This window comes from Mustela lutreola, chromosome 13 (assembly GCF_030435805.1).
Source record: "Mustela lutreola isolate mMusLut2 chromosome 13, mMusLut2.pri, whole genome shotgun sequence".
Lineage (NCBI taxonomy): Eukaryota > Metazoa > Chordata > Mammalia > Carnivora > Mustelidae > Mustela > Mustela lutreola.
Window position 1 is genome coordinate 72,247,536 of NC_081302.1, and position 19,540 is coordinate 72,267,075.

The window sequence follows — 19,540 nt, forward strand, 5'->3', positions numbered from 1 at the left end:
TAGAACCATGAATTTCTTTTTTCCTAGCATTTGTTCCACTTTCCATTGCTCATGTAAGTTTCCTCCATTAGAAGTTAAATGAGTATGACAGGGAAAACGACCTAAAAGATGAGCATGAGTTAGCTAGATAAAACGAAAGGAAGTAACTAACTCCTGGGTAGAGGTAACAATGCATAAAGAGCCACAGAGCAAGGTAGTTTCAAAAAGAAATTCAGAATGAATGAATGGCAAATTGAGGATGGGTGAGAGGGGGATTATGGCAGCATGAGTCATGAATTAATGCGAGACCAGATTATAAAGAATCTTGTAAATCATATTAAGGAGTTAAGATATCATCATGAAGGCAAAAGGAGGTAATCAAAGATTTGAGGCAGGAAGTAGCATGATCAAATTTACATGGGATTTTTCTGCTCAACAACCTTTCAAATGGATTCAGTTTTTTAAGTCTGGCAATCAATACCTGGCTCTATGTGCTCTTTTTAGCCTTAGGTTAAGTTTATTGGCCCCTTTTTGACATGCAACACTCCAAACAATCTGAATTACTTAACATTCTCTTAACAACCTACATCATCTGCCTCATGTACATTATTACTCTATGCCATCTTCAAATTTTTGAATCTTACCTATCCTGCAAGGTTTAATTCAAATGAATCACTCCCTAACTCCTCCCAAACCTATTTACAATCTTTCTTCTCAACTCTCATTGTAGTTTTTGTACTTCGCTTTTCACACGTACCAAATTCAATTTTAGACTCTTCTTGGTCTACTGTTAATTCCCCTTATTTGAGAGTCATACTCTAAAGAAAGGGAGAATATGTCACTTCAATAGGTAATAAACATTTGATGACTGACTATTATCTTATTACATGATTGATTGGAATATCTGGCATGTATGTCAAGGAAACAGCTCCCAAGTCAAGACTTTTAAAGAAAATTGATAAAAATAATCTTCCCTGTCCTCTGTGATAACCTACAGGAATAGAATTTATTTAATTAACATCAAAACAAGTCCTACCTTTTTTTGGTAAAGGAAAGACATAATTTAACAAATCTCACTAAACAGGATATATAATGAAAGGAGGGAGGAAAAGCAGCACTTACTAAGTACCCACGTTATTTTACTTAATCAGATATTATGTTCACAGTCTCTACTTTCCAGGTGGGGAAAGTGAGCAAAAGATATTGATTTGACCAATATGACACAATTAACAACAGAGCTAGAAGTTTTAACATAGGTTTGTCTGAATTTTTGGCTCATGTTTTTCCCTAGTTTATTGCACCACATTACTTACCTGAGTCTAATCTGTTTCTACCTAATTCTTTTAAAGGAGATTGTTGGTACATTGGCAAAATTAGACCTTGCTCTTGGAATATTATTGGAGTTGAAGCCAACTGATGATAAGGTTTCCTTTGTGGTGTTTTAAATAGGTTTGGTTCATAACTGATTTTATATCCAGATTCTTCTGTGGGTTCAGAATTATAGGATGGCGCTTCTAAAGAAAGTTCTTCAAACCAATTAAGACTTATAGGTCCTAAATCTGTAAGAAAAATACAAATTCCATCTTGGTTTTAATCAGTGACAAGTAAGCTCATGGACTGTAAAAATCATAATAAAGAAAAGGATGCTTGAGATTTTCACTGTAGATTACTTTCATTAAAGCGTATTTATTAAACAAGTCATTAACCTGTTATCCTTTCAGTCTGTAGCAAGATATAACAAGGTTTACAGAAGTTACAAGGTGATTGCTCCTAGCTATATTAGCTAGCTTTTCTAAAGTTTTCTTTCTCTTATATTGATGATTCAGAGACAAAAGTCATTCATAATTCACAATCAGAATGTATTCCACAGATACAATTTAATTACAATGACAATATAAATGGATGTGATAAATCTACAGGTACAGGAACATGTAGACTCAGAAATAAAATGAAATAAAAAGAGTCCTTGTTAAAGAGAAATGACAAAAACTATATCATAATCTAACCACCGTTAAAGTACTATTTCAATGCGTGGTCTATGGACTATGGCAGGAGATAGGGAGGGGTTGTGGAGAGATCCCCAAGCCAATTTCAGGAGGTCCATGATGTAAAACTATTTTGATAATAATACTAAGGCATTGTTTCTCTTTTTCACAATGCTGACATTTGCGCCACTGCTGAGTAAAACTGATGACATCTTTGCATGAGTCAAGGCAGTGGCAATAAACTTCTATTAATTGTATGCACATCACACACTTGTCAAAAAACCGAAAAGCCAGTCCAACTTAAAATATCATTAATCACGCAGTAAAAATTAGTTTTAGAAAGCCCAACTCTTGAGCACATCTTCTAATATTCTCTGTGATAAAATGGAAAGTGTGCATAAAGCATTTTTTGCATATTTAAGTATGACAGATATCTAAAAAGGCACTTGTGATGAGTTAGGAGCTGAATTAGCACTTTTTTCCATGGAAAGCCATTTTTAGTAGAAAGAACAACTAATAAGTCATTTTGAGTTGGGTGACTTGGTAGACATTTTCTTAAAAATGAAGTAAGTCTGTCACCCAGAAAAAAGTTTGCTGTCAATGATAAAATGGAAGCTTTTATGTTTTTATTTTTTAAAAAATTTTAAAAGTAGTCTCCATGCCCAGTGCAGAGTCCAATGTGGGGCTTGAATTCATGACTCCGGTATTAAGGCCTGAGCTGAAATCAAGAGGTGGACGCTTAACTGAGCCCCCTAGATGCCCCCAAATAGGAGCTTTTAAAAGGGAATTAGAATTTTGTTAAAACTTTATGAGCCTCTGTAAACTTGGCATCTTCCTAATATTAAAAGACTTTTCGGATGAGATTTTCTTAAAAAGTACCAAATGTACTTTTTATAGCTTAATACAATGTGTCAATACATGGAATATCAGTGTAATTCGGAAAACTGACCTTTTCCCAATGATCAGTGCCTGATGTTACAGCATGGATAAACAATTTGTTCAAAGTGCAAGAAAGACTAATAGAATTAAATGTAACAAAGGGAAGGAAAAGATCATGATACGATTTCCAAATCCATACTGCAACTCTTAAAACTAACACTTGTCTAGTTCTGGTATATTATCAAAGATACCCACAGTTAACTGAAGACTATTAAAATACTCCTTTTTTTCAACTACATTGTTGTGGAGGGCTGGCTTTTCTTTATATACTTCTACCAAAACACTATACTACAACAGATGAAATGCAGAAATTGGTATGAGGATTCAGCTATCTTCTACTAAGCCAGATATTACAGAGAACTGCAAAACTGTAAAACAGAGCCACTCTTTTTGGGAGAAAAGGTATTTTTCATAAAAATGTTCATTTGTGTTAATATGCAATGGATTTTTTATTTTTTAAGTGAATTAACACACATCTTTAAAAATTCTAAGTTTTAATTTCTATTTGGTAGCCTACATAAACAAAACCTCTTTGGGGTCCTCAATCATTTTCAAGAGTGTAAAGAGACTAAAGTTTGACAACTTCTAACATAAAGTAACATTACCAATTGCTAAAAGTTCTGTGCTTTAAAAACAGTACATTCTCCTGCTATCAAGAGGCCAGTACCTTCTTTATCCCCAGGGTTCTATAGTTATCATTTCGTTAACTGTAAATGATCACTTTCTTAACTGGATTTATGACCCCATACGAAACAGTTTACAGGAAAACAAAACGTTAGGTATGGGATTCCTCTAAGCAAGCAAGCGCAGTTACATAGTTTTCTGAAAACATGTTCGCAACATAAATGATCCATGTATATAAACTTTGTAATACCTGCTTCATTGCACCGCGTCTTAAAAATTTCAAAAAAAGTCGGCCTCTCTTTGCATCCAATAGGCATTTTTATCTACAGAATTACTCCAACGCTAGGTAAATAACTCTGCAAAAGACAACACCAAAATACACTTCACAGTGATGCAGTCCTTGTTAACCGACTCTGAAGTAAAAATCAAAAGCAGGTAAACTTGCCTAAAGTTATACTGTTTATTGACTTCAGTCCCATCTTTCCGGACAATAATCAAACTTATTGCGATGATGGGAGCATTCTATATTTGTGCTGTGCAATACAGTGACCACTATCCCCATTAAGCATTTGAAATGCGGCAAGTAGGCCTCAGAACAGAATTCTAAATATTTAATTTTAATTAACTAGTCACGTGTGGTTAGAGGGTGCACAGCCAACGAGGGGTCCTATTAAGAGATAAATAGCTTTTGACAATGTCACATCAGTAAATTTTCGTAATACAGCAATTACCTGGGGGTTAAGGAAGGCCGATACAGTGTGTCAGGCGCTGGGAAACATCTTCTAAAATTACAATATTCCGTTAAAGTCACTTCATCGTATTTCCAACTAAGGAGATTTCAGAGTGGGACATCTAGGGCAGCTCAGGGGCAAACCCTGGGCGGCGGGCGGGGCGCAAAGTTGGGAAGCGGAATTCCAGGGAAGGGGCGGGGCTCGCGGCTGGCGGAGACCGTCAGCGGCAGGAGACCGTCAGGGTCTGGAGGCCGCGGCTCCCACCCAGGGAAGGGGAGGCGGTCCCCCACAGCCCCACACCGCGGGAGACAGGCCTGTCGGTCTCCACCCGGCCAACACTAACCGCCTCCGGAGGTGCCGCTCTTTTTGGCAGGAGAAGGCTGACAAAAAAAGCGCCGGCACTTCGATCAGAAAGCTGACCCGCTGGCTCCTTTCTGCGACGATCCACGGCTGCGCCGAGCCCCAGCAGCTCCGCCTCCGCCGATCTTATTTCAGACTCTCGCGCCAAAAGCCCGCTCTCTCGACACGTCGCGCGGTGACGCCGTGACGTAACACGCAGCGTGCGTGCGACCCGGAAGTCAGGTTCCGAGAGGGCGGCTGGCGCATCTGTGTGGCGGAAGCCAAGTCGTTGTTGGCCCGCTGGACAGTCGGCCCGGAACCGCGTGAAGAGAGAGCTGGGGTGTTTATTCTGTTTTCGCGGAGCCTTCGGAGTACAAGGCGTTGCTCCTGCCCGTGACCGCCCATTGTGTATACTCCTCGACTCCTCCCCCTTCTCTCTGCTCCCCCTCACGTTTGGGTGGCAGCCAGGGGACGGCCTGGGGTCTTTGTTTGCCCTTAGAGAGGACGGTCCCCCCAAGTGGTCCGTGGTTGTAGCTGACTGACTGCCCTGCTGTGTGCTCTCTACAGAGTGGAAAGGGATGAGATTTGAAGCCAGAGGACTTAAGTTCTAGCCCGCGTGTTGCTCCTAGGTAGCAAGTTTTCCAGCCCTCCAAGCCTGTTTGCCCGCCTCCTTTATAAAAATTGTGAAACCACGTTCACTCTCTACTCTTCCACTCACAACCCTCCGCAGGCTTCTGTAGCATCCTTTACATTCTCGGGGTGGTAATCATCTCGTTCTGTGCCTGTCTTCTCTCCAAGTCGCCCTGGGAGAAGGGCACCTGTCCTCATTCACAGGGTCCGTGACCTGCGCAGCAAGAGCTGTAATTCAGATTTGTTGTATAACCGAGAAAGCTTTCAACTGGTGTGGAGAGAGCTGCTCATAGACCTTGCTGCTTCCAGAAAGCTCTTGAGCAAGTAAACAGCGAAACAACCTTGGATTAGTAAAAGGGTGGGCTCTACGTGGTTATATAGGAGTCATTTTAGTTTGATCATAGTCTTGAGCTTTAAGCAGGAAGCCTTACCAATACAGATACTAAAGCTTGTGATAGTTAACACTTACTGAACACTTAAATCTTACAATCATGTATATTAGTACTGTCAGCTGGGGAAACCAAATCACCTGGTTAAGTAACTTGTCTGGTAACAAGGCCATGGTGTCAATTCAAGTCCCTTTGATTTCAGACACTAAACCCATGGTTAAGTTTGTTTACCTTCTAGATCAAAATAATTGGCTTTTTTCACCTTTTTTGGGAGAGGGATCCTCCTCACTAGGAGTGAATTAATGAGATCTGTTGGCATGCCCTACAACCCTCTGAAGTACATTTTTCTCATAATATATAAAACACCCCCCCAATGCTCCTTGCTTCTGTGGTTCTGGGATCTTTACATTCATTAGCTCTCCACAGTATACTTACGTCCTTATACTCTTCTAGTTTGCTGCTCAGATAAATTATTATTTGTATTTGATTTAGTATATGCTTTAAAACAGGATGTCTAAAATAGTTACTATAGGATACATGAGTGACTTGCTAACGAAAGCATGTGTATGAATAAGAAGTCAGAAATGAAAAACAGCTTTGAAGAAGATTCAGGAACAGTGAATTGAAGAGATAGGGAAGAGCAATTAGGAATCAGGTGGAAATTAGACCTCTGTAGACAGGTAGATTGCCTGTCCTTTAATTAGGATAATAGGCAGCAGCTTCCATCAGGATTTGAAATAAAGGGAGAAACTTGGAACGAACCAACACTAACTTGATCAGGGGAAAAAGAAAGGGGGGTTGGATGAAGGTGGAAGGCAAAACAAGGAGACAAACAAACCCTCTCCAGGGATATTGTGCTGTGCCTGGCCACCAGGCGGATGGAGCGCTTTGTCCGTGTTCCCTATGGCTTGTACCAGGGCTATGGGAATCCAATGCCTTTGGGCCATCCTGGACTCTCTGAACACAAACAGCCTGATTGGAGGCCAAACACCGGTCCCCCCACTTTCCTGGCCAGGCCTAGGTTGCTGGTGCCTGCAAATGCTTCCGACTGCTGCATGGACCCTTACAAGAGGGCGCAGCTTAAGGCTGTTCTCTCCCAGATGAACCCCAGCCTAAGCCTGCGGCTTTACAAGGCCCAAACCAGGGAGGTGGGCGTGCAGGTGAGCCCGCGGGTGGACAAGTCCGTGCAGTGCTCACTGGGGCCTCGCACCTTGCGCAGCCGCTCCCCTTGGGGCAGCAGAGGCCACAAGGCACCCCTGTCAGCCTGGGGAGTCTACTCACCAGTGATAGGTCCCAGGGGCTTGATTCAGCTGCAGAGGGAGGGGGAAGACCAGGAGAGGAAGGCACTTCTGGGTCCTGCTGAGGCCAGCCAGCAGCAGCAGCCACCACCAACGCCAAGGTCGGAAGAGGATGAACAGGAGGAACTTCACCAGAACAATGAGTTGGAGGAGAAAGATGCCTCAAGTCCTCGGGAAAGGAAGAGCAAGCAGGCACAGGGAGTTGGTGGGGAAGATCTGCTCAGGAAACCCAATTTCCAGGTGAATTTTCTCCTCCCTGTCCTCAGTTCTCAGCCAGCCTCATCCTCTCTTCATTTCCATTTCTGGGGCAATATAGCAAGATCTTTCACTTTCTCCCTTTACTTGACGAAGGAGAGGTTATTCTGAAAACGTGTGTTTTACATGTCCTACAGGTTTTGTAAGTTTTTGGTGAAATTTCACCAAAAATAACTTCTTGGTGGAACTTTTTGCCAACTTGAAGCATGTGAAAACCCAAAGTCTGGAAGCCACTGGTCTTGGGAAAGAGATAAAATGGAGTTTCAAGTCTGTCAAATATATGATCGGTTTCTCGTTTAGGGGAGAATGTGCTGATGGCATTGTTGAAAGAACATTAGAAAAGTACAGGAGATGGGAACAATAAGGATCCCAGAGTAATCCTTGAGAGATGAGATGCTAAATTAGCCTGGTAGCCTTGAGAACAGCTATGAATGAGGTTAGGAGGCTTTTTGTTTTGTTTTTTATTTCCTTTTTTTTTTTTTTTTTTCGGCTTTTTGCTTTTTTATACGAAGCCATGATAGAAGAGGACCTGGATTCACTGCCCCCACTACCCAAGATTGTAAAAGACTTTTCTTCCTTATCTGCAGTTTTTGGAACCAAAATATGGCTATTTTCACTGTAAAGATTGTAAGACCAGATGGGAGAGTGCTTACGTGTGGTGCATTTCTGGAACTAATAAGGTAAGTAAAAGTGAGCGGGATGTGGGAGGAGGAAGGGGGAGACACAGATGTTATATCGAGGGAGAGTGTTTCCTGATGGAGCCTGACCGTAACGCTGTCTCATTCATTTGGCAGCCTTAGTGTGGGGCCCTTAATAGGTACTCCCTTAATATTTAAATTGAACTGAATTGGACTGTCCACATGAACTACTGAGGCTCTTAAAGCTGGTGTTACATTTGGTTTGGTAGTTCTGTTGAACAAAATTTCAGGTTACTTAAGTGAACTCTTGTCCTTATGTATGGTGAAACTGTCTATAGTCTTAAAATTGGTGTATTTTGAACCTGTTTGGGCCTTAGCTCCTGGAAATTTCCATGGTCTGGCCACAAGGTGGGGCAATACGAGAAATAATCTATTGTGACGGTTAACTTTGGAGAGACTTCTTTAGGCTAAGCAGTTTTTCCCCCTTAATTTGAATTACTTGTCAACATTTTAAGACTGGTGGGGTGCCTGGGTGGCTCAGGTGTTTGGTGTGTGCCTTCGGCTCAGGTTATCATCCTAGAGTCCTAGGATCAAGCCCTGCACTGGGCTCCCTTGCCTGGCGGGAAGCCTGCTTCTCTCTCTCCCACTCCGCCTGCTTGTATTCCCATTTTCTCTGTCAAACAAATAAATAAAATATTTTAAAAAAACAAAAAAGAAAACCTATTGAGGTTGGGAAAGATTTCACAATCTGCATTTCCAGATTTCCCTGATAGACTCTGGTCACTATAGACTCTCATTTCAGTGTGACGACAGTAGGCTGGGGCTCAGCAGCTTCTAGCTCCTTACAGTGGGTATGCACACTTCATTTTGCAACAGTCCACATCTGGTCTATTTCATTAACTTGGGTGAGCAGAGCATTTGAGTTTGAGTTCCCTGTGCTTTCACATTTTAGATACTGCTTTTCTGGCTCAAGGTCTGTAGGAGGAGAGGGCAAGAAAGCGTGCGAAAGCCTGAGTGAAAACTTGACTGAGTGAAAACTAGCCGTTTACTAGACCCTGAAGGCAAATGGATTTTTAAAGACTTTATTCATTTATTTGTCAGAGAGCTCAAGCACATGCTCCCTCATGCGGGAGGGAGAAGCAGGCTCTCTGTTGAGCAAGGGCCCCAGTGTGGAACTTGAGCCCAGGAACCTGGGATCATGACCTGAGCCGAAGGCAGAGGCTTTAACCCACTGAGCCACCCGGTGCCCCCCTAGAACTCATTCTTAAGAAATTTATTCTCCTAGGAGTGACACAGATAAAATGCAATTTGGTGGTAGACACAGTGGCCCCAGTGGCATGGAGGTGTTGCAGAAGTAACACAGGAGGGGCATGGTTACCATTTTGGAGGGAAGGCATCATGATGGCCATGCAGGATTTCAGAGGATACATAGGAGTTCAGCAAGTAAGGCAGGGAGAAAATGTGCACAAAAAATGCACAGAGTTGAGAAACAGTAAGTATGGGTGGGTAGCTACAAATAATTTGAAGTTCAGGTGGGAAAATATGAGAAAATGAAATACATTACTCATACACTAGGTCAGAAGGAGAAGGTCAAGGATTCAGCCCACACAATGAATAAAATTATAATAGCTACTTCCCATTGAAGATTTTTACTGTGGTACCTCATGTACATTATTAGGTAGTTGCCAATTATAGAAAATAAGTGGTAGTATCTTGATTCTACAGGTAAGGAAACTGAGGTGCAAAGAGTGAGGAAAAAGTGGCTCATAGCACCAGAAGAGCTTCAGACCTCCGGGCAGAGGGGCAAAAGCTAGGCACAAACTGGGGGAATGGAGTACTTAAATTAAAAACTCAGAGCCTAAGGTACATATAATCCTGTATTTAAAAATAGACTTGTTTCTCTTTAGGTTTATTTCAAACAACTATGTTGCAAATGCCTAAAGAGTTTTAACCCTTATCGAGTAGAAGCAATCCAATGTCAGGTAAGCATATAGAGCACTTTCATTGTGTCTCTAATGTTGCCATTTTTAAGTAGAAGTTTCTGTGGCAAAATGTTGTGATTTGATAGAATTGTATATTTGCATCAAAGTGTTAAGTTTTCTATACCTCAAATTTTTATATTTTAGATAAAAGATAAATTCTAGATTTGGGGGTGCTGTAGGGAGGGGAGTAAGACTGACTTTTTAAAGTTGCTTTATATGGTGTGTTTTATGTATGGGCTATGTGTTTCTCAAACACCCTGTGTGTAGTTTGGATGTAGCAACTTTTTAAAAGTTTATTTTTGTTCTAGTTAGTTAACATAGAGTGTTATATTGGTTTCAGGTGCACAATATAAGGTTTCAACAATCCTATAGGGATGTAGTAACTTAACAGGTTACCAGTGTTAAGCTTTACTACGTACCAAACTTTGGGCTAAGTGTTTTATGTGCATTATCTCCTGTAATCTAAACTTTGAGGTAGGTGTTATCCCCATGTTACAGACCAGAAAGCTAAAGTCCAATAAGAAAATAACTTGCTCAAGTTTACACAAATAATAGAAATTAGAACTATGATCAAGTTTTATGGTTTCTCCAGTGTCTAGGAAGTCATAGAATTAGATGAGAGCTTGCAGGAAACCTCTTTTTTAAACTTTTCAGGGAAGTATGATGTAGTTGGTTTTTGTAATCAAGCGTTTTTTAAAAAAATCTAAATCCTTCATTTAGTGAAAAACATTTTTGTACTACTTTGAAATATCCGAAAGTAGTCTAATAGTTTATAAATTATTTACCTTTAGATTTTTAGTCTGTTTTTAAATATAATTCAGGTTTAAATATATTTTTATTATACTACTTTTTTTTTCTTGTGTTCAGTTGAATTGACTTTAAAAAAAAAATAAAAAGTTCCCCATCTCTATTACCTTGGTAGTTTTCATTGTTTATTATTCTTCTGGTGGTTACCTTAGACAATACAACATGATTCTTTGAGCTATCAATGTCTACATAAATTGTGAATTTTAGATCTCCTTGACAATGCAATGAACTTAGAACACTTTAACTCCTTATTGCCTCACACTAGATTTTATACTGCTGTTGTATATTTTAATTCTAAACTCTATAAGACATTATTTTATATAGTCATTCATCAGCTTTAGCTACATATGTTTCTTTTCTGTTGTTTAGGTCCTTTCTGTATGTAGGGCCACTTTCCTTTTACCTGAAGACTACATTTTAATATATTTTTTAAAGATTTATTTTAGAGACAGAGTAGTGGGAAGGGCAAAGGGAGAGAATCTTTAACCACAAAGCCCAACACGAGGCTTCATCTCAAGATGCTGAGATCATGACCTGAGCCAAAACCAAGAGTCAGATGTTTAACTGAATGAGCCACCCAGGTGCCCCATGTTTTAATATTTACTATAGTGCAGGTCTGAAGGTGGCATGTCCTCTTGGATTTTATTTTATTTTAAAGATTTTATTTATTTATTTGACAGATGGAGATCACAAGTAGGCAGAGAGGCAGGCAGAGAGAGAGAGGAGGAAGCAGGCTTCCTGCTGAGCATAGAGCCTGATGTGGGGCTTAATCCCAAGACCCTGGGATCATGACCTGAGCCAAAGGCAGAGGCTTTAACCCACTGAGCCACCAAGGTGACCCTCCTTTTCGATTTTAAAGGATAATTTTGCTGGGTATAGAATTTATAGGTTGGCAGTAGTTTCCTTTTTGCCCTTTAAGGGTCTGACCTTCAATGCTTTTGTGAGGTTGGCTATTAGTATTTTGTAGCTCTTTTGAAGTAATATCTCCTGTTCTTTGTCTCCTTCTTAAATCTACTTAACTCTAAGATATTTCTCTCTGTTTTGGTTTTCAATTACAATTATATGCCTAGAGTTGGTTTCTTTGTATTTAACGTATTTGGGATTCATTGTATTTCTTGAATCTGTAGCTTGAAGATTTTTATCTCTTTTGGAAAGTTATCAGCTATTATCTTTTCAATTATTACTTCTTCCCCCATTCTCTCTTCCAGTTACTCATATTAGACCTTTCGCCATCTCCCTTATGCCTTTAATGATCTTTTCTATATTTCTTATGGTTTTGTCTCTCCTTGCTTCAGTTTGGATATCATCTACCAAACTATCCTTCATTTCTCTCTTTCCTCAGCTATTTCCAACCTGGTATTAAATCCATCTGTTGAGTTGATTTCAGTTATTCTGTCTCTGTGTTGAAAAATGTTGAAAAAATGACTTTCAGATCTCTGCTGAAAATATCAGTCTTGTTTCTTTTGAATATATTAAGTGTAATTATCTTGAGATTTGTATTAGGTGACTCCATTAACTTAATGCCCTATGGTTCTGTTGCTATGCTCTTCATTTTCTGTGGTTCTGTCTCCTCATACACCTCATATGGTTATTTTTGATTGAGTGCTCTCTAATGAATATGAAGAATTATAGTGATAATTTGAAGCCCATGATAGTATCTTCCTCCACAAGAGATTTGTTTGCTTCTGGAGAAGATGAGAGACACCAGCAATTTAGATTGCTATTCTCTAAGCTGATTTGAAGCTGGGCTTCAGCATCTGTGAAAACTGGGTCAGTTCTTGGTTCATCTTTATTCTTAGGTTGTAGCCTCCAGGGTCCCAACACAAAACCTGAACTGCATACCAGGTCTTTTCCATTTGGGCATGTTTAAAATTATCCCTCAGCTTTATCAACTTGTCAAATTTACCTTCAGCTTCCCACTTTCTTTCACCTCTTCCAGAATTGAAAGACCTTTAGAGAGGAAATAGTCCCAAATGTCAGGCTCATCTCCATTTCTGGGTTTCTTTCACTAATGATTCACTAATTCTCCAGTGCCTTCAAATAGTTCCTTTTAAAAGTTATTTTCTTTAGCTCAGCTTTTCTAGTTATCCTAAGTAGGAGGCTTGGTGGAAAAACTCCTAGTCCACCATTGCCAGAAACAAAAACCTACCTTAGAGTACATACTGATTTTTATTTATTTTTTTTATTTGTATAGTAAACACCATGTTTTAGCTATTAGAATTTTCTTATAAGGATGCATTCTTGTCATTGGAAGAGTGGAAGATATAAATGTAGTACAACATTTCATAAATCACATTCAAGACTTTCATTTGCAAAATGAAAATCCTGTTTGCACAATATAAAACGTAAAACTTACTCATTTCTGCATATGACCATTTGCATAAAATAGAACATTGATGATCAATTTTAAAGATTAGTGGATTTGGGAGGGTGGGCAAGGGCAATATACCGGTCTCCATAGGGTATTTTTATTTGTCAGTAGGCAGAATGGGATAATGGTTAAGAATATTCTATATTATAGCAAAGATTAGGCATGTCTGGAGAGGAAAGAGAATTAACTTCCTCTAGAACCTCTTCCCCCTAGTTGCAACAACCAAAAGCCTCTCCCGACATTGCCAGACGTCTTTTGGTTGGTAAAATACAGCTGGTTGAGAATCACTGCTCTGGTGTTTTCAAGTATGCCAGCCTAGCTAATCAAATCACTTATTACTCACTCACTGCCCCTCAGCCCCACCTGGCTACAGATGTAAAAACCCACTAGTGAGGACATTCTATAAACTCTCTTAAAACCTGTCTCTTACATTAGATCTTCTTACTTGGCTTAGCAGTATTCTCTTAAATACCATCTTTGCTCTTTCCTCTTGAAAAATGCATGCCATTTGACAGGATCTGAGTGGTTTTTACAACTTGGCCCTGGACTTCTCATAAGATTCAAAGGGAGATGAAGATGTGAGGGGTATGGATGGTGGGGAGAAGTATTTTGATTTGATGATTACATCTGAAACACTAATTATTTAGTGTCCAAATTATTCCTTGTTTTCTAAAGACCTGTTCAAAGTCTCGTTGTTCCTGTTCTCAAAAGAAAAGGCACATTGATCTAAGGAGGCCTCATCGACAGGAACTGTGTGGTCGCTGCAAAGACAAGAGATTCTCCTGTGGCAATACTTACAGCTTTAAATACATCATTTGACAGGCAGTATGAATTGTGCCCACACCCAACTCTCCTTGTGATTTACTGTACTGTTCCTTTTTTGAAGCTTAGCTCTGAGCTGATACTGGAAAATGGATTAGGCTTTTGTACTTTTTGTAGGTTGTATAACAGTTGTACAATGTCAGTAGAATAAAATAAATGCATGTAAAATAGACCGTGAAGATACATTAATTGTGATCACGAGGTAAAAACCTCCATATGGCACTGGGAGATAGTTGACACTGTCATTTTTATAAAGGGAACAATGAAGAGGAACTGTAGTCATTGGGGGACATAGTCCCCCAGTGTAGTCACTGGGGACATAGAGATGATCACGGGCATGAATATTGCCTTCAGTAATTACAGCAAATGCTTAATCAGCACTTATTTGCTAGGGATTGCAGCTTACCACAGCAGTCATACTAAGCAGAAACTACTATACCCTTTCTTAACAGATGAGGAGAGGGAGACACAGATCATAGTATACAGCCAGTGTTTGAACCCACATGGACTCGAACTTCCTCCATGGCTTGAACTACTACATTTACATTTTTTTCCCCTCAGATTCAGATGTGGTAAGTGCTGTGAAGGAAACAGAGTGCTATCATAGAGTGAGCTTTTAGATAGTGTAGTTGGGATGAGGGAGCAGGAGAATTGAGACCTTGCAGGATGGAGGGAGCTTGGAGAAAAGATGGTTTTGATCCAAGAGAACAGCAAGAGCAAAGGCTCTGAGTGGGTGGGCTACATACTTGGCATGTCCCAGGAATAGGGACCCCTGACGCTAATGTGGGACAGAGGCTGGAGAGGACAGGGTTCAGGTCACAGAAAGTTCTTTTGGTCATGGTCAGGCATGCAGCAGCCCATAAAGGAGTTTCAAGACTGTGACCTCAGAGACTTACTTTAAAAAAACACCCTCCGTTAGTCACCATACAGTACATTACTTTTTGATGTAGTGTTCCATGATTCATTGTTTGTGTATAACATGCAGTACTGCATGGTGACTTACAAAACAATAAAAAATAAATAAAATTCCAAAGCTTAAATAAATAAATAAAAATAAAAATTAGGGCAGCAGGGAACTCCCTCTGTTGGGGGAAGACCATAATGCACAGGCAAAATGATGTCTTAGACAAGGGTGATGGCCATGGAGATGGGGAGAAGTACATCAGTTCAAAATAATGTTGGAATTACAAAGGATTGGAAGTGGATTTTTCAGAAATAGATGAATTTTAGATTTCTGCTTTGAACCATGGCACAAATGGAATTGAGAGGTATAATATTTAGGAGCATGTTCTAGTGTCAGATTACCTAACTTCAAATCCTGGATGCGCTACCTTATGTACGCTTATGGGCAAATTACAGGCATACCTTAAAGCTATTGCAGGTTCAGTTCCAGACCACTGCAATAAAGTATCTCAATAAAGTGTCAAACGATTTTTTTTTGTTTTTAGCACATATAAAAGTTATATTTACATATACTATAATCTATACTATTGTCTATTAAGTGTGCAATAGCATTATTACTAAAAATGTACATAACTCAAAAATACTTTATTGGTAAAAAAAAATAATCTGAGCTTTCAGCAAGTTGTAATTTTTGCTGGTGGAAGTTCTTGGCTTGATGTTGATGGCTGCTGATTGATCAGGGTGGTGCTTGCCTACTGACTGATTAGGGTGGTTGGGATGGCTGTGGCAATTTCTTATTTCTTGTTTTAAAACAACAAAGAAGTTTGTCTCATCCATTGACTCTTCCTTTCATGAATGGTTTCTCTGTAGCATGTGATGCTGTTTGATAGCATTCTACCCACAGTAGAACTTCTTTCAAAATTGGGATCATTACTCTCAAACTATACAGGTCTTTTATCAACTAAGTTGGTGTAATATATTTTTTTAGGTCTCATTTATCTATCTATCTATCTATCTAGGGGAAGAGAGAGTGGGGGAGGAGCAGAGGGAGAGAGGGTCTTAAGCAGACTCCATGCCCAGCATGGAGCCCAATGTGGGACTCTATCTCACAGCCCTGAAATCATGAACTGAACCAACATCAAGAGTTGGAGGCTTAACTGACTGAGGCACCCAGGTACCCCTATACTAAGCTCTTTCAAATGCATCATCTCTTAAACCTCAGAAAAGCTCCTAGAGGTACATGTAATTGTTATCCTTATTGTAAAGCTGGGGAATCTGAAGTAGACACAATTTTGATATCACAAAAGCACACTTGAACTCAGATGCGTTGCTTCAAGCAGCTATGCTCTTCCCAAGAGAGAAAAGAGAGCTACATGAGCAGTTCTGGAGAAATTGCAAGGATTTGTGTGGCCTAAGCATAGGGTGTTTGGGAAATGAAGTGGGAGAAAGGGCCAGAAATGAGGGTGGTGCTAGATTGCAGAATGTTACTTCAAGGATTTTTTTCTTTAGGTAGTGGGGAGACCTGGGGTTTGCATAGAGGGGTAACGTGATTTGACTAGCAGTTATAGGATAAGTCATATGGTGGCCTGAAGCATGGATTTGAAAAGGGACAGATTCACGGTCAAAAGAACAGTTAAAAGCTACTGGGACACACAGGAGTGATAACAAGGGCGAGAGGCAGGATGGGGTTCATGGGTGGGCAAGGGCAGATGTGGGAGGCATTGTGGGAGGTGGACTTGGCAGATGTTGTAACTTTTGTGTTTGGAAGCAGGAGTTTCAGTTTCCACCATGTGGAATATAGTGATGTGCTGGATCGGAGGAGGTCAGGAGAAAGACTAGGTATCAGGGTTCAGGCATGTTGAATTTGAGGAACTGTTCAACAGCCACATGTCCAGTGGGAATGTGGGAAGTCTCAGTGTAGGGTAGGGGAAAAGCCATGGACCATGGACCAAAGCCATGCAGCCATGGACCATGGACAAAAGTAGAGAAGAGCAAGTCTAGATCCCTAATGAATTCTTGGTTTTATTTATTTATTTTTATTATTTTTTATTATGTTTCATTAGTCATCATACAGTATGTCATTTGTTTTTGGTGTAGTGTTCCAAGATTCATTGTTTACGTACAACACCCAGTGCTCCATGCCCTCCTTAATACCCATCACCAGGCCAACCCATCTCCCCACCCCTTCTCTTCTAAAACCCTCAGTTTGTTTCTCAGAGTCCACAGTCTCTCATGGTTCATCTCCCCCTCTGACTCCCTCCCTTAATTTTCCCCTTCTTTCTCCTAATGTCCTCCATGCTATTCCTTACGTTCCACAAGTAAGTGAAGCCATATGATAATTGACTTTCTCTGCTTGACTTATTTCACTCAGCATAATCTCCTCCAATCCCATCCATATTGATGGAAAAGTTGAGTATTCATTTTTTCTGATGGCTGAGTAATACTCCACTGCATATATGGACCACATCTTCTTTATCCATTCATCTGTTGAAGGGCATCTCAGCTCTTTTCACAGTTTGGCTCTTGTGGACATTGCTGCTATGAACATTGGGGTGCATATGGCCCTTCTTTTCACTACATCTGTGTCTTGGGGGTAAATAACTAGTAGTGCAATTGCCAGGCCATAGGGTAGCTCTATTTTTAATTTTTTGAGGAACCTCCACACTGTTTTCCAAAGTGGCTGCTCCAACTTGATTTCCAATAATAGTTAAGAGGGTTTGCCTTTCTCCACTTCCTCTCTAACATTTGTTGTTTCTTATCATACTAATTTTGGCTATTCTAACCGGTGTAAGGTGGTATCTCAATGTGGTTTTGATTTGAATCTCCCTGATGGCTAATGATGAACATTTTTTCATGTGTCTGTTAGCCATTTGTATGTCTTCTTTGGAGAAGTGTCTGTTCATGTCTTCCCATTTTTTGACCTATTTGTTTTTTGGGTGTTGAATTTGAGAAGTTCTTTATAGATCTTGGATATCAGCCCTTTGTCTGTAGTGTCATTTGCAAATGTCTTCTTCCATCCCGTGGCTTGCCTTTTTGTTCTGTTGACTGTTACCTTTGCTGTGCAGAAGCTTTTAGTCTTGAAGAACTCCCAAAAATTCATTTTTGATTTTGTTTCCTTTGCCTTGGAGACATGTCGTGAAAGAAGTTGCTGTGGCCGATGTCGAAGAGGTTACTGCTTATGTTCTCCTCTAGGATTTTGATGGATTCCTATTCTCACACTGGAATCTTTCATCCCTTTTGAGTTTATGTTTGTGTATGGTGTAAGAGAATAGTTGAGTTTCATTCTTCTGTATATAGCTGTCCAATTTTCCCAGCACCATTTATTGAAGAGACTGTATTTTTTCCACTGGATATTTTTTCCTCCTTTATAGAAGATTATTTGACCATAGAGTTGAGGGTCCATATCGGGGCTCTCTGCTCTGTTCCCTTGGTCTGTGTGTCTGTTTTTGTGCCAGTACCATGCTGTCTTGGTGATCAAAGCCTTGTAATGAAGCTTGGAATCAGGCAATATGATGCCCCCAGCTTTGTTTTTCTTTTTTAACATTTCCTTGGTGATTTGGGTCCCATACCCAAATACTCGGATTTTCTGGTTCCATCAAATTTTAGGATTGTTTGTTCCAGCACTTTGAAAAATGCCAGTGGTATTTCGACTGGCATGGCGCTGAATGTATAGATTGCTCTGGGCAGCATAGACATTTTAACATTGTTTATTATTCTGATTCATGAGCATGGAATGTTTTCCCATCTTTTTGTGTCTTCTTCAATTTCTTTCATGAGTGTTCTATAGTTCCTTCTGTATAGATCCTTTACCTCTTTGGTTAGGTTTATTCCAAGGTATCTTATGGTTTTTGGTGCTGTTGTATATGGAATCAATTCTCTAATTTCCCTTTCTACAGTTTCATTGTTAGTATATAAGAAAGCAACTGATTCCTGTGCATTGATTTTGTATCCTACCACATTACTGAATTGGTATATGAGTTCTAGTAGTTTGTGGGTGGAGTCTTTTGGGTTTTCCAGATAAAGTATCATGTCATCTGTGAAGAGAAAGAGTTTGACTTCTTCATTGCCAATTTAAATACCTTTTATTTCTTTTTGTTGACTGATTGCTGTTGCAAGTACTTCTAGTACTATGTTGAATAATAATGGTGAGAGTAGACAGCTCTGATGTGTTCCTGATCTTAAGGGAAAGGCTTTCAAGTTTTCCCCATTGAGAATGATATTCACTGTGGCTTTTCATAGATGGATTTTATGAAGTTGAGGAATGTTCCCTCTATCCCTGTACTCTGATGAGTTTTAATCAGGAAAAGATGCTGAATTTTGTCAAATGCTTTTTCTGCATCCATTGAGAGGACCATGTGGTTCTTCTCTCTTTGTTCTTTCACATTAATTGATTTGTGAATGTTGGACCACCCTTGCATCCCAGGGATATATCCCACCTGGTCATGGTGGATAATCTTTTTAATGTACTGTTGGATCCTATTAGCTAGGATCTTGTTGGGAATCTTGGCATCCACATTCATCAGGAATATTGGTCTGAAATTCTTTTTGGTGGGGTCTTTACCTGGGGATCAAGGTAATGCTGACCTCATAGAAAGAGTCTGGATGTTTTCCTTCTGTTTCTGGTTTTTGAAACAGCTTCAGGATAATAGGTATTATTTCTTCTTTGAATGTTTGGTAGAATTTCCCAGGGAATCCATTAGGTCCTGGGCTCTTGTTTTTTGGGAGGTTTTTGATCACTGCTTCAATCTCCTTACTAGTTATTGGTGGATTCAGGTTGTCAGTTTCTTCCAGTTTCAGTTTTGAAAGTTTATTGGTTTCCAGGAAGGCATCCATTTCATCTAGGTTGCT

The 19,540-nt window shown here is 39.9% G+C and overlaps 2 protein-coding genes across 5 annotated transcripts in view; one reads left to right on the forward strand and one right to left on the reverse strand.

Annotated features, from left to right (window-relative positions):
* The window catches only part of BRCA2 (BRCA2 DNA repair associated), a 58,350-nt gene extending 53,612 nt beyond the window's left edge, over positions 1 to 4,738 (reverse strand). For all 4 annotated transcript variants that reach the window (XM_059143783.1, XM_059143782.1, XM_059143781.1 and 1 more), the window contains exons 1-3: positions 4,602 to 4,738; positions 3,778 to 3,883; positions 1,293 to 1,538 (exon numbers count right to left, since the gene is read on the reverse strand). In XM_059143783.1, coding sequence (XP_058999766.1) covers positions 1,293 to 1,538; positions 3,778 to 3,844 — 313 coding nt within the window. In that variant the 5' untranslated portion in view covers positions 3,845 to 3,883; positions 4,602 to 4,738. The remainder of the gene's footprint in view (positions 1 to 1,292; positions 1,539 to 3,777; positions 3,884 to 4,601) is intronic.
* A 1,371-nt stretch (positions 4,739 to 6,109) lies between these two features.
* On the forward strand, positions 6,110 to 13,786 carry ZAR1L (zygote arrest 1 like). Its single transcript, XM_059144610.1, has 4 exons — positions 6,110 to 7,154; positions 7,757 to 7,849; positions 9,715 to 9,789; positions 13,643 to 13,786. The coding sequence occupies exons 1-4, from the start codon at positions 6,495 to 6,497 to the stop codon at positions 13,784 to 13,786; spliced, it is 972 nt and encodes a 323-aa protein (XP_059000593.1). The 5' UTR covers positions 6,110 to 6,494.
* Positions 13,787 to 19,540: the final 5,754 nt, after the last annotated feature.